The sequence below is a fragment of the Halichoerus grypus genome, chromosome 5 (assembly GCF_964656455.1).
Source record: "Halichoerus grypus chromosome 5, mHalGry1.hap1.1, whole genome shotgun sequence".
NCBI classification, from domain to species: Eukaryota; Metazoa; Chordata; class Mammalia; order Carnivora; family Phocidae; genus Halichoerus; species Halichoerus grypus.
In genome coordinates, this window is record NC_135716.1 from 61,678,231 (window position 1) to 61,695,645 (window position 17,415).

Here is a 17,415-nt window from a genome sequence, read left to right on the forward strand (position 1 = left end):
CAGTCTTGTTTGGGAACCACTTCCCTAGATGCTGTGAGTGGGTCCTAAGCTCCGTGGCTTCAGCCAGACAAATGCCATTTATAATTTCAAAGAGAAAATCTACTATGTAACATTTTTATAGAGGCAGCATGTTTTGGGAAAGAAAGGATTAAGCATGGAGTGAAGAGTTGCAGGTTCTGACCTTTGGGTCGTAGCTTAAGTTTTCTGGATCTATATTTCCTTATTAGGAAAAGGATACCATTCAACTGGGAGTTTTTTTTTTTTTTAAAGATTTTATTTATTCATTTGAGACACAGAAATACAGAGAGAGAGCATGAGGAGGGAGAGAGGCAGAGGGAGAGGGAGAAGCAGGTTCCCTGCTGAGCCAGGAGCCCGATGTGGGGCTCCATCCCAGGACCCTGGGATCATGACCTGAGCCGAAGGCAGTCGCTTAACCATCTGGGCCACCCAGGCACCCCTCAACTGGAAGATTTTTTTTTTTTTTTAAGATTTTATTTATTTGACAGAGAGAGACACAGCGAGAGAGGGAACACAAGCAGGGGGAGTGGGAGAGGGAGAAGTAGGCCTCCCGCCAAGCAGGGAGCCCGATGTGGGGCTCGATCCCAGGACCCTGGGATCATGACCTGAGCCGAAGGCAGACGCTTAATGACTGAGCCACCCAGGCGCCCCAACTGGAAGATTTCTAAGACTCCTTCCAATTTCGACATTCTCTGACTCTAGACCTGTAGTTCTTAACTTTGTTAACAAATACAGATGCCTTGGTCTCACCTTTAGACCTATTCATCTGATTGATTTGGGGGGAGGCTATACGTTGATATTTTCTTTTTTTTTTTTTCTTTAGAGAGGAGAGGGGCACAGGGAGAGGGAGAGGGGCACAGGGAGAGAGAGAGGGAGAACCTTAAGCAGGCTCCACGCCCAGTGCGAAGCCCAATGTGGGGCTCGATCTCACAACCCTGAGATCATGACCTGAGCCAAAACCAAAAGTTGGACGCTTAATGACTGAGCCACCCAGGCGCCCCAACATCGATATTTTCCAAAGCTGCCCAGGTGATTCTAGGGTGCAGCCAGAATGGAGCATCACTGATGTGTGTTCTTTGTTGAGCCAAAGTCTTTTCAGATAGATGTTGAGATTTGCGTGCGCGCGCATGCGTGCATGTGTGTGTGTGTGTGTGTGTGTGTGTGTGTGTGTAGTGTGTCATATATAAATCTGTACGTAATGTGCTTGGGGGTGTAACACCAGCTGAGAGAGTGGCGGGAATTCGTACTCAGCCTCATATTAATTCAGGAACACAGAAGTAATGCAAACACATATGTCCACGCTGTCTTAATTAGTCCCTGCTGGTTGCTCTGTTCACAAAGTGAAGAAGTATTGCCAAATGTCTGGGATTCCAGCCCATTTTAATTCCCTGTTGGCTTCATAGGAGTGAAAAAGCAGGTAAGATGGCCCGGAACAGAAATAGCACCCAACACTCACACATTGCCTTATAATTCATCTAGCACTTTACATATATGATATCACAGAATCCTTACAAGACAGATTAATTTTCTTAGCTTTAGGGATAGAAAACCTGAGACTCTTAAGAATCCAGTCCCTAAACACACAACTAAAAAGTAGCAGATGCCAATATTCTAATCCAAACTTTGTGATGTCGTATTTCTCTTTCCTTCATTTACCTCCGTCATGCATCCACACTGACCCTGCCAAACAATCCTTGGGTGACCAGGTATGGGGGTATGGTTGGATGGGGGAAATACATGACCCCTTTGGGGGTTAAAAGTGAAGAGAATGGGGCTGATAGTGTGGGTTTTTCCTCTATACCCCATACAGAGTCAAACCAAAGAGAAGACTGTATTGTCTTTGAATGCACGCAGTTAACCTTGGTCAGAGGAAGAGACGCAGGGCACAGGCCAGGTGTGAAATTAGTGTCAAGGGAAGAGATTAGATTAGAGTTAATTCTAGCCTTAACTGATGTCTTGATCCAGAAAAAACAATCTCATTATTCTGGACTTTTTTCTTCCTTTTTTAAAGTCACTGATATTGTAACTAAAAAGATAATCTTCAAAGTAGCCAGATAGAAAAAGCAAAAGGCCAAAACATAAAGATTCTGTAGAACACAACAGAGCTATCAGGTTTGACCCACAGATTCTATAATTGACTTGAAGAGCCTCAAAATTTTCTGGAAGTTCTTGGATTTTTAAGCTACGGTTTGAGCATCACCTATAGAAAGAAATCGCCATCTGGGGTACAGTGTAATTCTCTGTTCTAATAATTCAGGCACTTCTAAAAGAAATTGTTGCTAACATTTTCATATATCCATGTGATACAATCTAAATTCAGACAGATTCACATCGAAATAAAGCAGCAGAAGAGAATCCCAGGGAACCAGATATTAAAGCATTTTGTGGGGGCAAAACAAGTTTAGAAAAATATGAAAAAGCAAAGTGAAGTTCTTAACATAGTTATAGCATTTAGCACAAGAGTGAAGAGCTTGTGCCAAAGTGCCATAATCTCGTTTATACTACATTTGCCCTTTAGGACATGTATTAAAATTTCAGGACAAGCCATATGGAGAGGTTTGCAAAATTGTATACTGAAAGGTAGGCAGTGTACCTTATTCTCAAATGGCTGTAATGCTTGCCACTTAGAAGGCTAAAATAGTAACAAAATCACCAATTTGCATGAGATATATTTAACGCCAAACATTTCCAACTCTCAAATAAAAGTAAATTAGTCTATTGAGGCTGGCTCGTAAAAATCATTTTAGAACTACAAAACAATTCTGAGGTTTTATTCATAATAATACTTAGAGCTTCCTTAAGAAGGATTTGAAGACATCATATTAAAATATAATGAATATGTCTAAGCTTTTCCACTAAACACTTGAAAATTAAGACTTCCTAGTATGCAACGAAGGCCTGGTTTTATCCCTTCCTTCAATAACCTCCTTCCCCACCTTTTTCTATTTCAAAGGAATCCCTGAGCACAAAAAGTCATGAGGAAATGCAGAAAGTATGAGGATCAAGTTGTTTATTGTGAATGTTTGTTCAATAAGCTAGATACCGTATCACGAGTATAAATGTGTGATGCCCTACATTTATGAGGCCATTTTAATAATAACTGCACTATCCATTTCATGTGCCTGATACCCTGCACTGCTATTGGCTAATTGTGTGGATATCTTGAAGTCGGATAAGTTAAAGAGAAAAAAAGACTCACAAAGATGTGAACTTCTCTTTGCCTCGTTAACGTAACTTACCTTGGAAGGCAGCAAGTGGCCCGAGTTTTTGAATCCTATGATCCTATAACTCATTTGGATCCCAGCTCTACACTCACCAGCTGCCCATTTATAAATGGGACAACAATGCCTACCTCACTGGATGGATGTGAGGCTTAAACTGAGCTAATACATATCAAACTCCACGTACAGTGCTTTATATAAGACAAATGTGTAATAACTATTATTTTTCACTTTCCTTCAACTTTGTTTCAATGACTTAGGCAGTTCCTCTCTCATGATGATACAATACTTCTTTTAGCTAGCATAGATGCCAATCAAGAGTGTTTAAAATAGTTAAGTGTTCGTATGTTCTCACTTTCCTTAGAAACAGGCCTGTGTTAATTCATCACATGGTATTTCTTTAGTTCTTATTAATAATAGTTGGTGTTCTGGGTAGTCCTTAATTCTATAGTAATATTTCTTTTTTTTAAAAAGATGTATTTATTTACTTGAGAGAGGAGTGGGTAAGGGCAGGAGGACAGAGGGAGAAACTCAAGCAGACTCCCCATCGAGTGCGGAGCCCGACATGGGGCTTGATTCCACAACCCCAAGATCATGACCTCCTTCGAAATCAACAGTCAGATACTCAACCCACTGAGACACCCAGGCACCCCATCTGTGGTAATATTTCTCTTAATAAAAAGAATTCATTCTAATGAAATAGATGATGTCAGAAATTTTGTGAGAAGTAGAAACAATAAAACACAATATGGCTTCCCTTTTCACTTCCCAATCTTGGTCATAGATTCTATCCTCCTCTGTGGGTTAGATAACATCTGACTTTAGTACAGGATAGGAAGACTCCATCATGTCTCTTGGGTGGTTCACTGCCCAGAGGCTCAGCATCTACCCCTGCTCTTGACTAAGTAGGCTCTTGACCCTTCTTGATAACCAGTTAACAGGAATCCGAGGGGTGGTGGCTACTCCTCAGATGGAACCAAGTTTCTGATCTTTCTAACCTGACTACCCATTTCACATGTCCAATATGTTGAACTGGTGTTGGCTAGTTGGGTGGATATCTAGCACTCTCTGAGGAAACCATCTTTTTTTCACTGAAGGGAGCCCAAGCAGTGATGAGGAGGCCCAGCTTAGACCAGTTAGATAATTCTCAGTCAGAGGATAGCTGTCACAGTGAGGGCTCCATGACCACTATGAAAAGCTTATTTACACATAAATGTACATTATTTTATATGTTGAAATTGTTAAAATTAGAAATGTAGAAGCATGTGACCTGTGGTGAAGACAAGCCATGTCACTCACCTGCCCAGGCTGTTCACAGGCTGTCTGGTACCTGGCCTGCTGGCACAATTCTTTGACCCTCTCATATTTGGGCAAATGATTTGACTGTTGGATATTCTTGCTGGATTCTTCTTTCTTACGTAAAAACTTCCTTTGACAGAAAAGAAGAAGTTTCTGATGTGAGAAATGATTTGATTTACGCACCCAGCATCTTTTGCCTTTTCTCTTTTTCTCCCCTGTGGCATGACTCCACATTCTTCAAATGGCATGAAATAGATGGTAAGATCTTATCCACAGGAGCTCATCATTTGCTGAGTCCTTTGTGAAAATTATAACCCGGGCACTATGAAGAATGATTATCTCCCTTAAAGCATTAATTTCAAAACTTTGGGCATAAATGTTTAGCTTTACAGTCATATAAATGCTTTTCTCTCAATGTGTGTACGGAAAAAAACGAGACAATGAGGATTATGAATCAAAAGGGGAAACCCAGAAGGGATTCTGGAAATGACAGTCTCATATATTTGTGTTTAAAACTGGGAAAGGCACTTAAGGAAAGGAAGGAGAAAGGAGAGGGCCAGGCAGGACTTGGGAAGGAAGGCTGAGAAGGTCAATGGACTGGTCCGATTCTGACCCTGAGGTCGAAAAAGCAACGGTAAGGGCTTTGGCCCTGCCGTATGAGAACTTATGTTTAACAATTCTGACGCAGCAGTCATTACTGTTTTGGCCAGTGGAGCATGAGTAGCAAACCCTTCAATCCTGTGACTAGGCTTACGAAATCTGCATGCTTAGTAAACCGGAATAAGGGGGAAAAAATACCCAGCAGGGAGAGCTGCCCACTAGGCCTGGTTCCCAGAAGCGCCCCAGGAACCAGTAATTACCCTCTTTCCACGAGGAATGTATCACGCCAAATTCTGGCTTTCTTGTTTGTTCGAAACCTGAAAGCAAAATAATAATATTTACTGTTGGCATCTGGACATTTTTCCACATGGATCTGTGCTCACAGTTTATTTAAAGAAACACCTCTCACTTCCCACAGACCAAGACTGCATCTCCATCAATACACTGTTCACAAACAGCCGGGACAGTCTCGGCTTGCCGTGATTCTCCTGGGCAGGGCGTACTTTGCCTCCACAGCTTTCGGCTGCTGGCTGGCTCTGGGTGCCAGGGTGCTTGGGGCTGGCTGAGGGAAAGCAAATTGACACACCTGTTACCTGGCTTTTCCAGGTCCAGAAGTTTGAGGACGGACTTGCCGTCCACATCGGGAGGCGTGTCGAGCCCAGCGATGTCCAGGATCGTCGGGGCCAGGTCGATGTTGAGAACGATCTGTGGGACTCTGCAAAGGGACAGGAGGTTAGGCCCCGGATCTAACACCAGTGAGGGTAGCATGGAGGACCACTTTCTCCACACCGAGACTCATCAGCCTTCGACCTTCTCCCCCTCTATCTTAGTCTTTCACGCATAAAACCGTCTAACCTACATCAGACAATTCCCACAGTGTTTCCAATGAGCTGAACAGACATAATAACCTTCTTCCAGGAAACCCTTCTACTAACATCACCTTCTCCCTTCTTCCGGGATGTAGTGCAATGGAACAGCAGAGGCGGCGCCTGGACGAGGTTCAGAACATCCAGGTTCTGGGCCCCAACGAGTCCATTTCCAGAATCGGGGACTCTGAGAGAGGCACGTGTGCTGTGCCAAGCTTCTTCTGTGTTAGATCAGGAGTCCGGGCTGGGGGCGCCTGGGTGGCTCCGTGGGTTAAGTGTCTGCCTTTGGCTCAGGTTGTGACCTCAGGGTTCTGGGATCGGGCCCATGTGGGGCTCCCTGCTCAGGGGGGAGTCTGCTTCTCCCTCTGCCCCTTTCCCTGTTGGTGCTGGCAAACCCCCCCATAAATAAATAAAATCTTAAAAAAAAAAAAAAGAAGGAGACGTCTCGGCTCGATGCTCCTTAAGGGCCATTCCAGATTTGGAATTCCACTTGCATTCTTTTCTTCAACTCTTTCCATAACTGTTTCACGTACATGACCTTATTTTACACAGAATATTGTGATGTGGCCAGCAGGGCATGTAAAACTCATTTTATAACGGGAAAAGAGAGCTGCATTGGGAGGCAGTGACTTGTCTAAGGTGGCAGAAATAGAACGCCAGTCCTTTAGGCCTTTTTTCTTCTAAAAGAAAATCCTGCTTTTTAAAATTTTATTTTCTTTAAAAAATTACTTTAGTAATAATTAAAAAAAAACAACTAAAGGCAGGCACTGGTTGTTTTTTTTTTAAAAAGACAGTGTTTGTCTGATTCAAAGAAGTACAGATGATGTATCCCTAATGATCACATTCTGTCTCTGTGCACAGGCCATGGGATGGGGATTCTGATGTTTAGCTTTACAGTCATTGTAAATTAGTCATTGATAGTTAATTTTCCTTTCTCTTTCAATAGTATACTTTAGTTAATTTAGCGTGTGGTAGGGGAAAAAAACAAGGTTTTCATTTTCTAAATTACCAGCCTCCACCTACATACACCCTTTTCTGTTTTGGATGAAAAGAAACCAGACCCTGAGATTGGTAATCGAATTATCTCAGATATACATAAGCCACGGCAACCGAATGTTGCAAGCAGGGAAATACGTACATGGATCCTGGTTCTACACTTGGACCACGAATAAAGAAAGGCACACGGATATCAAAGTCATATGGCATGGATTTCCCCTTGACCAGTCCAAACTGCCCAATATGGTAACCGTGGTCGGCGGTGTAAATGATGTAAGTGTTCTCCAGCTCCCCCGTCTCCACGAGCATATTATATAGCTGAAATACAACAGAGACAAAATGGGCAAGATGACAATAGTGTTGCTGTGATTTCCCCCGAAATTCTTCCCCATTATTTTTTAAAGGCAAGAGTCACTTTAACAAGGCTAAGAAACATGGTCACTATCTACGTTTTCTAGTTGCTTACAGTCCTGGAGGGGAAAAGTCTAATAATGGAGTAATGTAACTCATTTGAATCTGGCACATTGTTCTTAAAGGTTTTGTGCACCTATTTAAAAACAAAAACAAAAACAAAACAAACTCCACAAAACAGCCTCTACCACCTAACTTATAGGTTTTACTTTGAAAAATCCATTGTTAAAGCAAATTTTATCACCACTTTTTATACAGTTATCAAGGGTTAAGAACAGGCTGCTTTGGAGCCTGATCCAACTGAATCCAGCCTTTAGGCAAGTTTTGTTTGGCTTCTGTGGCTTTTTTTAAAATTCAGGATATTTCAAATAAAATGCTTGTATTTCTGGTTTCCTTTGAAAAGTCAGAAGATCTCATGATATTGGATCTATTTTCCTACATGGCAAAAATTAGCTGGAGCCAAGTAGTTGCTTCTTGTTATAGATGTGGGCATTTAAAGTTCACCATAATCCCCACCATGCCCTGTCGCTTTATATGAGACCAGCTTTAGGTATTTACGTTATTTGCCTGATTCTTGAAGGTATTTGTGAGTGTAGCTCTTGACTTATGGTGTTTTGATTTTTATCTCCTCTTTGCCGCTGGCTCCAAAGAACCACGCCTGGAGAGGTAATAGAAGGGGTCAAGATAAGGGAAGGAAGATAAAGTCACTCAACACACACTCACGTACACATATTCACACACACGGACTCTCTCCCTCTCTTAAAAACAGCAACAACAAAACAAAGACCGAATTAGCAAGAATGGACCTACACTAAGGAAGCTGGACCAAAACCTGTCACTGAGGCAAGTTCGTGTGCTTACCCTTTCCACAGAATCGTCCACTGACATCAAAGTCTGAAGCCTTTTGCGATGTAGAACGTTTGTAAATTCCATGTGGATGGGCAGCATGGGTCCTGTGTACTGCATAATCCAGTGCTTATCCATATTTGGTGCATAGTTATAACTAGGGGTTCTGAAAATATCCAGAAAGGATTCTTACTAAATGTATTTTTAGTCAGTTAGAGAAATATCTCAAGTTCAAGGTAATTTAGACATTGCTATTTTTTTTCTCCCATGTGTCTTCTATGTTTATAAGAAGAGCTAAAATCCTCACTACCCCAAATATCACACATCCCCTAAAGGCATATGGATTCAGATTTATAAAACCAAGACAGACAGCTAAAAAGGTAATTAGTGCAAGTTCATTTGGATTCATTGAAGAAAATGTGTAAAAAGACATCAAGGTGATCATGGTATTGTAACACCTACAGATAAAATTCAGTAATACAGAAGGGAATGTTTTCATGGTGATGTTAACTCATAAAATTTTGTAGTTAATTAGGCTATTAGGTATAGTCACAAATATGTGGAATAATGATGAATCATAATTTCAACATATTTTTTTCTCTAATCTCTAGTCTATGAGTTTTTCTCATTCCTAACCTTGTATATAGATACCATTAATTTAATAGGATATGCTGGAATTAAAACCAAGTCTACTTCTGCAATATACATGCTTATCAATAAAGCTATTCTTTTTATAGACAATTCAATACAGGTGCAGAGCACAATTTTTGTTAACTACAGGGAGGTGGGTCCTATTCCTCTCGAACATGTGGGTTCAAGCCTGTATTTAATTTATCACAGAAACTCAAGTGGTGTCTCATACATTCCACTGGGGGCCCACAAAATATGTTGCCTTCTTTTTGAAATCTAACCCAAATCCCTTGACCATTAGATGCTGCCACTTCATACTCCTAAAGTACATGTCTATGCTAGAGTAATTCTCACACTGAGAATTATCTATTTATATTTGACATCTCCTCCAGACTACAACGTACTTGACCCTTCTCCTTAGATGTTATTAAGCACGTAGAAGTTGTTTAATATTAAAAACTTAGTATTTACCATGTGTTGGGTATTGTGTTGTTTCGTATACATTAACTCATTTAATTATCTCTGCTGTTCTTGGAAATCGGTTTATCATTCCCATTTTAAAGATTTTATTTATTTATTTATTCGACAGAGAGACACAGCGAGAGAGGGAACACAAGCAGGGGGAGTGGGAAAGGGAGAAGCAGGCTTCCCGCTGAGTGGAGAGCCTGATGCAGGGCTCGATCCCAGGACCTGGGATCATGACCTGAGCCGAAGGCAGACGCTTAACGACTGAGCCACCCAGGCGCCCCTCATTCCCATTTTAGAGCTGAGAAAACTGAGGCTTAGCAAAGTTAAATAACTTCCTCAGATTTACAAAGTTACTAGGTGGTAGATCCAGGACTCAATTCCAAAGCCCATTTGTTCTAACAAAATGAAAGAAGAGGGAAGTGTGGGGTGCTTCCTATGTCTCAGACTACTTTTCATAGGAACCACAACTTCACAAGTAACTGGTCTCACAGAGTAAGCAACAATCTATGTTGGTTGAGAAATCGGATAGCCAGTGTCTGCTCTGGGGAGGGTCCTATCAGTGAAAAATGGTGGATAATGACAAGGATAGGTGACCCTGTGCCATCAACTAGAGAAATAGGGGTGTCTGGGTGGCTCAGTTGGTTAAGCATCCAACTCTTGATTTTGGCTCATGTCATGATCTCAGGGTCCTTTTGCTTGGGTTTCTCCCTACCCCCCCCCCCGCCCCCCCCCAGCTTGCTCTCTCTCTAAAATAAAAATAAATTAAAAATAAATAAAATCTTAAAAAAACAAAAACAAAAACACCCTAGAGAAACAGTCACTGTGAGCCCAGTGAATTCAGGGGCATTGACCGCGTACTCCTTTGGTTTGCTCTAGAGCAAATCTCCCTCAGGGTAAACCTGGAGTTTCTGAGCTACGTGATTGTACACTGGGCTATTTCCATGCATGCTGAACTATATAAATGCTGCCTGTTGTTATATTTTTTCTTCTGCCAGTGCATTTGGAGAATCTCTCTTTTGATAGTTGAAAATGCTCTTTTGGTACCATTGAGCTTCTTGGCACCAAAGAAGGTCACATCATACCCTAATGATCAGTATGGATGCTGGTTAACTAGCAGAAACACAACAGCATAAATACCAATATAATACGGAGCACAGAAGACCCTGTACCTAAAACTGTATAAAGGGGCAGATTTGCAGAGTAGGAAAAGCAGGTGTGGTTCACTTTGCTCATCTGTAAATGGGGATAATAGTATCTTTCTTAAAAAGCTCTTTTGAGGAACAACAAATCTCTATCTATCTATCATCTATCTCTCCATCTATCACCTATTTATTATCTGTCTCTATATCACTTAAAAGTGCCTAGAACAGAGGCACATGAGTTTCCTACATAAGCCAATAAACAAATACATTCTATATAAATGTCTGGGTTGAAAAATCCTGTCGCATTAAAAACCAAACAAGCTCTTCAGGTATCACCTGCCATTCTTTTTAAGAGAAACTTTCAACATAAACTTTCTTCTGCTTACCCAGTAAAGGACTCATGAACCACTTTGTCCCATGTTTTTGGCCTGAAAGTGTTCCTCATATCTAAGCGTGAACACGGGCGGAATCATCCTCTTCAATCTCAGGAGCTCGTGCAGTAGGAAAGAATGTAAGCCCTGTTTCTTATTCTTCACGCAGCATGTCGTGGTACAAACAGGATTAGATTGAGAGGCTGAGGAGGATGAGAGTGGGTGCTTCTAAACCCCATCGGAGAGGGATTTTCACCCGTGGGGGTGGCTAGAGGTCAGAAAAATATAGCAAGTGGGCCATGAAAGGTCCCCTAACTATTTACTGATACGTGCCCTGAAAAAGAATATGGCTATAAAAGATTACACAGGGTTTCTTTATAATACCTAAACATCTTCCTCTTACTGCCTTTGATGTTGGTTTGCCTTAATTTTAAAATAAATTGAGTTGACTTTTTTAAAGCCACAAAACCTCAACACAAATAAAAATTAACAATAGGGAACCGAAACGAAGGCTCACAGCGGGCAAATGATATCTTCTACCAGCTACCTTGATGAGCTTGGCATAGCTCCACCTCACTTTGAGGAACGGGGAAGGTCGCAGCAAATTACAAGCCTCATATTGGACTCCCGGATTTACAGAATGACATATGTGAAATCTGGCTTATATTAAAAGGGAGAGTTCAGGTCTGTTGTCAAAGCTGTCCTTCCCCACCCCCAACCGCCTCCCCTCCCCTTAATTTCTCCAAGTGGGAGCTGACCCCCAGCTCTGGGGCTGAAATCCCAGGTGGAATCTCAGCAGGGGGCAAGGAGTGGGGGTATGCATTTGCCTTTTAAAGGAAGACAGACTGCCCCTGCTTCCCACAGAACAGCAGCTGTTCGGGGACCTGCAGGTGGAAGGTTGGGGGTCGTTGGAATTGACAATGTTGTTGAAAAGTGATCTTTTGCCAAAGACCTGTGGTTGCCTCCTGCTGGGGTCTGCCAGATTCCTGGAAGATGCAGCCTTCTGTCTCCCAGTGATAATTAAGGCTTGCTTCCCTAAGAATTGACTCACAATGACTCAAACAGGGCCTGGAGCCCTCAGCTACAAGAGCAGCCACTGAAAGGAGCAGCTAACTGTTTTGGGGAGAAGTGGAAAATCACACGTCCCATTGTTTCAGAATGTTTGGGGATTAGAACTGAAATCTCATCCCAGCCCTGTTACTAGTGTGTGATCTCGGGCAACTTTTTTTTCTCTAAGCCTGTTTCTTCATCTGTATAATGGGAATAAGGACTTCAGAGCTTTGGGAAGGTTTAAGGAGATTTCAGTGACTCCAGAGAACAAATCCACATATTCATACCCATCCGCACAGGGAGCTGGGAAAGATCTCATCATTTAATAGCTCTTTGGATTGCGGTGGCAACCCTGAGGACACCTTATTCCCATTTTACAAATGAGAAAGTAAAGTGTACAGAGGTGGCTCAGAAATTCTGTCCTGGGGCCGGAGTGTCTTCTATGACATCACAACGACCAGAGTCCTGCACCACAGTCCCCAAGAAGTGCCTCAAAATCCCAGGCATTCAAAGATCTGATACATACATTCCTTTCTCTCAAAACTAAGTCCTAAAATCCTTAGCCTTCGTCCTGATTGAAAATATTAGCCTTTTCTGCTTCCCGTTCAAGTGCCTCCCGCCAGCTGCCCAAAGTCTGCTTTTGCTGACAACACAAGATAAAGTCGGACCCTCCAAGGCAAACTGGATGCATCAGCAAAAAGACAGATAACACTGGCTCTTTGCTTGAAAACTGAGAGGACAGATGACTAAATTGTCGTTTTTAAGTTTCTGTTGCTTAAAAAAAAAAAAAATCCACGTTGGGGTTAGACTTGCATGTGCCTGATCTGGTAAGACTCCTTGTTGTCCGTCCCGAGAAGGATTTTACCCAGTAACTGTGCATTCCAGGCTTACACTCTCCCCAAAACATAGACTGTTCTCATAGTTAAAAATGTTAACTTCTCCCGGGTGAGGCTTCTCTTCTCTGCATGTTGCTTTTTCTCCATGTTTGGATTTATTGCTCAGCACTAGATCACAGATCCTTTCGACCACACATTTGTGACTTCAACCTCTGCCATCAATGCTCTTTGGGCTTTGATTCTCTCTCCTCTACTGCTTATTGGCATAAGGAGAATATGAATCCTGAAAATCAATAATGTCACCTTTCTTTTTGATGGGTGGGTATTTGGGGAGAATAATTCTCACTGGAGGAGAAATGGTTTTAAGAAATGCATGTGTTGTCTATTAAATCCATATTCAGGGAATTGCAAAGAACTTAGCAGTTCATTTTTACTGCTGATGGCCTTTGCTGTCACCCAGTGAAAAGAAAGACATTTCTAGTGTTTTATATCTGAACATGTGTTTTCTTCATTTGTTATTTAGTGTCAGACAACAACAAAAACTCTAATGATCTAACTCTTAAAGGGTATTGGTAGCGGGACCGTCATTCTGTAAGAAATGAAATAGGTTTCAATTCCCAGAATAAGCCAGTTATAGAGATTTAAGACACACACTCAAAGCATTAAATTGGAAATTCTATACTTAATCTCCCAAGCCACACCATCTCAGCTTTCACTCAAATTGAACTTATTTAATTGACTTTGTAGAGATATTCCCCACCTGAGTTCAAATGTCTTTAGGTAGGTAACATTTGAACGCACGCAGAATAATATCAAATGATCTTGATTATAGATACCGCAGGAAACTAAATTAAAAAAGTCTTCTAAGATGCTGCAAACTTCAGCGGAATTGTGCAAACACACACACGGAAGCCACTTCTAATATTAACTGTAACTGTGAAGAGTACTGAGCAAGCCGGGGGGGCAGTGCAAAGATCACCTAGGGCCAAGAGAACAGAGTTTTGACTCCAGCTTTGTCCCTATCTACTTACGTTAACCTGGGCAAAGCCATTTGGGTTTTTAATTTTTTTTTTTTTAATAGAGTTTGGGCCTTCATTTTTCAATCTAAAAATTTATGGCATTAGATGATCTCTAGGTGTCCTTTAATTCGTAAAACCGACTGCTTAAATATTTTTATGCCATTAAAATATGTTTTAATGTCACCTGGGTGGTGGGGTTAACACGCTTATTCATTTGCTAAACAAAAAAGTATCTGGCAAGGGATAGGGCAGGAGCCATGCTCCCCCGGCGCCAGAGGAAGAGATGTAACACTTGGCCCTGCCTTCCGGAAAGAGCTATCTGGCCTGACTCCAGGGCCCCATTCACACAGTATCTTGTGTGAATGCTGCCCCCTGGAGGTGTGCAGTTTGACTTCAAGGGTCTGGGTAAACAGCCAGTGCCATGGGATATGCAGGTCAATGACAGAAGAACAAAGTGGGAACACAGGAAAGGAGCAATGAGTTCTGCCCAAATTAAAGATTTTTATGGAGAATTTAAAATTCTCTCATTTTCAAAAGCACTTTCTTTTATGGATCTGTGGAAGAAATGAAGTGAGAATGTGCAAATTCTTCTAAGGAAAAACCTTTCTTTCCAACCTCGGACAACAAAGGTGTTTCAAAAACTTTGTTCTGAGGCTTACGCAGAGGTAGTTGTCCCTTTAACGTACTACCTCATCCCCAAACTGCACTTTTAGACGGATTCTCGCAAGTTAGTGGACCTGGATTGTTCTACCAAGATTTTAGATTTCACTTGAACCGTGTTTGTGTGTTCACACACATTTCCAGGGATGGGGAGAAAGAACTGATGAACTGGAACAACAACAACAAAATTTTCAGTTGATAGGGGGACAGTTGGTAGGAAGGTGATGGGGGAGTCTCTTAGCTTCCCCCAGAATCATCGGGTAGGTAAATGGAATCTCCTTTCCTGTCACTACTGCACGTTATCACATCGTGGCGGCCAGGAGAGACAAGCTATGTCATTGCGAGAGGGACGGTACAGCAGTACCATGAGGATCCTGGGAGGTAATTTACTGAAAAGCACAGTAGGGTCTTCACCATGAGGAAGAGCTTTACGATAAGGATTACTATGTGTGATGTTATGGTGGAGGCTCCCTCAGATATCACCGAGGCCGAGAACAGCCGAGCTGCTTCTGATTAAACAGTGCCAAACAGTCACGAGGGGTCCATATCCGTCCCCATTCTTGGTCGCTTGGCAAAACCTCCAGCCTCGTGTGTAAAGCCAGCAAGCCAGTGTTGGCCCGGCTTTCTTCCTTTGTTGGGAATGGAAAGCGCCGTGGAAACACGATGCGTTCACCCCAGTTGGAGAGGGCTAGGTGACCACCACCTGAGGCCACACGAAAGGCATCCGGATACTGCGTGACCACCAAGGGAGGCGACCTCAAGGAACGTGTTCACGTTACTTGCTTCTCCAAACAGGGGAGAGTCTATAGCCTCTCACTGTTTGCAGAGGGCTTGCCAAACATTTCTGCAAAGTACTTAACTTCCTACATCCCTTTGCTCGAATGTGTGGCTAATGTTTTCGCTAAGGAACCCGGCCATTCAGGAGCTCCGTGCGCCACAATTAGCCGCCTGTCTTCATCTGTCTCTCTCCTTTTGTCCACAGACTGAACTGTGGACCTGTGCAGTCACTCACAGTGACAAGAACTGCACACGGGCTCTCGCCGGCCCCCTTGTCCAGCGAGCGACAGCCAGGGAGGCCTGGACAACTAAGATGCAGACAGCTCAGGCCTTCTGAGGCCCGCGGGAGACACAGCGGCTCTCTCCATGCTGCGGGCACCAAAGCCCAAGGCTTAGCAGCGAATAGAAGCTGAAGCACTGGACCAACCGCATGGATTTTCATTTTCTAGAGCTGAGGGTGTTCTCCTCACTGGCACTTGCTCGCAGCACGCATTTTGCACCTAGAAAGGATACCACAGCCCAGACTGGTGCTTATCCTGTCTGGGTTTTTAGAATGGCCAGGTGCGAGAGGCTCGTCTCAATGTGAGTCTTAGCTCGTCAAGAGCTTTGTCACATCACAATGGACACGTATCCTTTTGTCATTTCTTCAGCTGCTTCCCCTCAACATGAAGTTGAGCCAAATGAAACTGCCCTTTTTGTGGGTCAAGAAAGATGGAATCAAGAAAGAGCAGCTTTATATTGTTCATCTCAATAGAAAGGATCACTAGGAATCAGCATCTATGAAGTGGCTTTTATGTCCCAGGCCCTATGTGGGGACTTGAACGATGCTTTCTCTCTTAATTTTTGTTCATGACACCATGTCAAGGTGCTAGCATTATCCCCATTTAGCAGATGAGACAATGGAGGCTCCTAGAGGTTAAAAAAAATTGCCCAGGGGCTTAGTAGAACAGATGAAAAAGGAACCCATGCTTGTTTGTCTCAAAGGCCTAAATACTTTTCACTCTGCCATGGGTAGATTTTGTTTTACAGAGTCCCCAGTAAGACACACAGGTGGTTCACGTGAACTCAAAAGGAATAACTGAAACAATGACCGAGTTATATATTATGTTACTACCCCACCAAATGACCTCTGGTGACTCTCTGCTTACAGTGATGTACAAATTCATTCAAGTCCTCAAAATTCTGCTAGTTTCCCTTTCTAGCTTTATCCCTTATTGCCTTCCTTGCGCTCCATTCTCCTAGGTCACATCTCAGATCGCCTCACTTAACGTGGCGGCCACTTGTCCATGCTGCATTTTCTTCCTGAAACCATCCACCCGGTCTGTAGAATCAGCTTCAGAAATGGTACCCATTCTTTGAGGCCCACTCTGAAAGTCTGCTGGTCCATGACTTTTCCGTGTTCCCCTAAAAGATGTGAATGCCTCTTTCTCCAAACTTCCATAGCCCCTTGAAGGCCTGCCCTAGTGCTTACGCCTTCTGCTCCCACTGGTGCTATGGCTATTTGGACACTTGCCCATCCTCTCCCTAGAGTAGGGATTGGGGGCAAACTCATCCTGTAAAGGATCAGAGAGCAAATATCTGGGGCGTTGCAGGCCCTACTATATCTGCCACAACTACTCTGCGGTTGAATTGTGAAAGCAGCCACAGATAACACATAAAGAAATGAATATGGCTGTATTTCAATAAACTTTTATTAACAAAAGCTGGCGGCAAGCTGAGTTTGGCCCCCGCATGCCAATCTGTCTTTGCTCACCGGGTCCCGATTGTGAGCAATTGTGTCTTCCTCATGCCTTTCGTCCCGGCTGTACTGTTTAGCGCCACTCATAAATGTTTGTGGAATCAAATAGAATTTTTAATTGCTGGGCTCAGAGATACTGTTGTTTAGTTATCATGAAGGCCCTGAGAAGTCTGCAGATTCCTCTCCTCCTACAGTTGTCTGTGCATGCCACTGAGCTGTCAGAACCTCTTGACCTGCGGCTGATTTTTCTGCCGGCTCAGGACCTTGCCCAGAAGCTTCAAAGGCAGGCTGACTTCTAAGGAGCCATAAAACACCCCATTTTGTCAGTCCCCTCTCCTGAACCTCGGGAAAACACCAGCAAGGTTTACAGTTATAGCAAGCCACCTTAGGCTGAGCATCTGCCAATGCGACAAGAGAACCGACACAGAGTGATTTTTCTGATTCAAAAGGAAAGGGAAAGATGGGTC

General features: G+C 42.9%; 1 protein-coding gene across 5 annotated transcripts in view; it reads right to left on the bottom strand.

The window, feature by feature from the left end:
- The window catches only part of SULF1 (sulfatase 1), a 175,230-nt gene that overhangs the window by 37,270 nt on the left and 120,545 nt on the right, over positions 1-17,415 (bottom strand). For all 5 annotated transcript variants that reach the window (XM_036109380.2, XM_036109379.2, XM_036109375.2 and 2 more), the window contains 5 exons: positions 8,273-8,423; positions 7,143-7,318; positions 5,725-5,853; positions 5,399-5,455; positions 4,539-4,668 (listed from right to left, as the gene is read on the bottom strand). In XM_036109380.2, the coding sequence (XP_035965273.1) occupies positions 4,539-4,668; positions 5,399-5,455; positions 5,725-5,853; positions 7,143-7,318; positions 8,273-8,423 (643 nt within the window). The remainder of the gene's footprint in view (positions 1-4,538; positions 4,669-5,398; positions 5,456-5,724; positions 5,854-7,142; positions 7,319-8,272; positions 8,424-17,415) is intronic.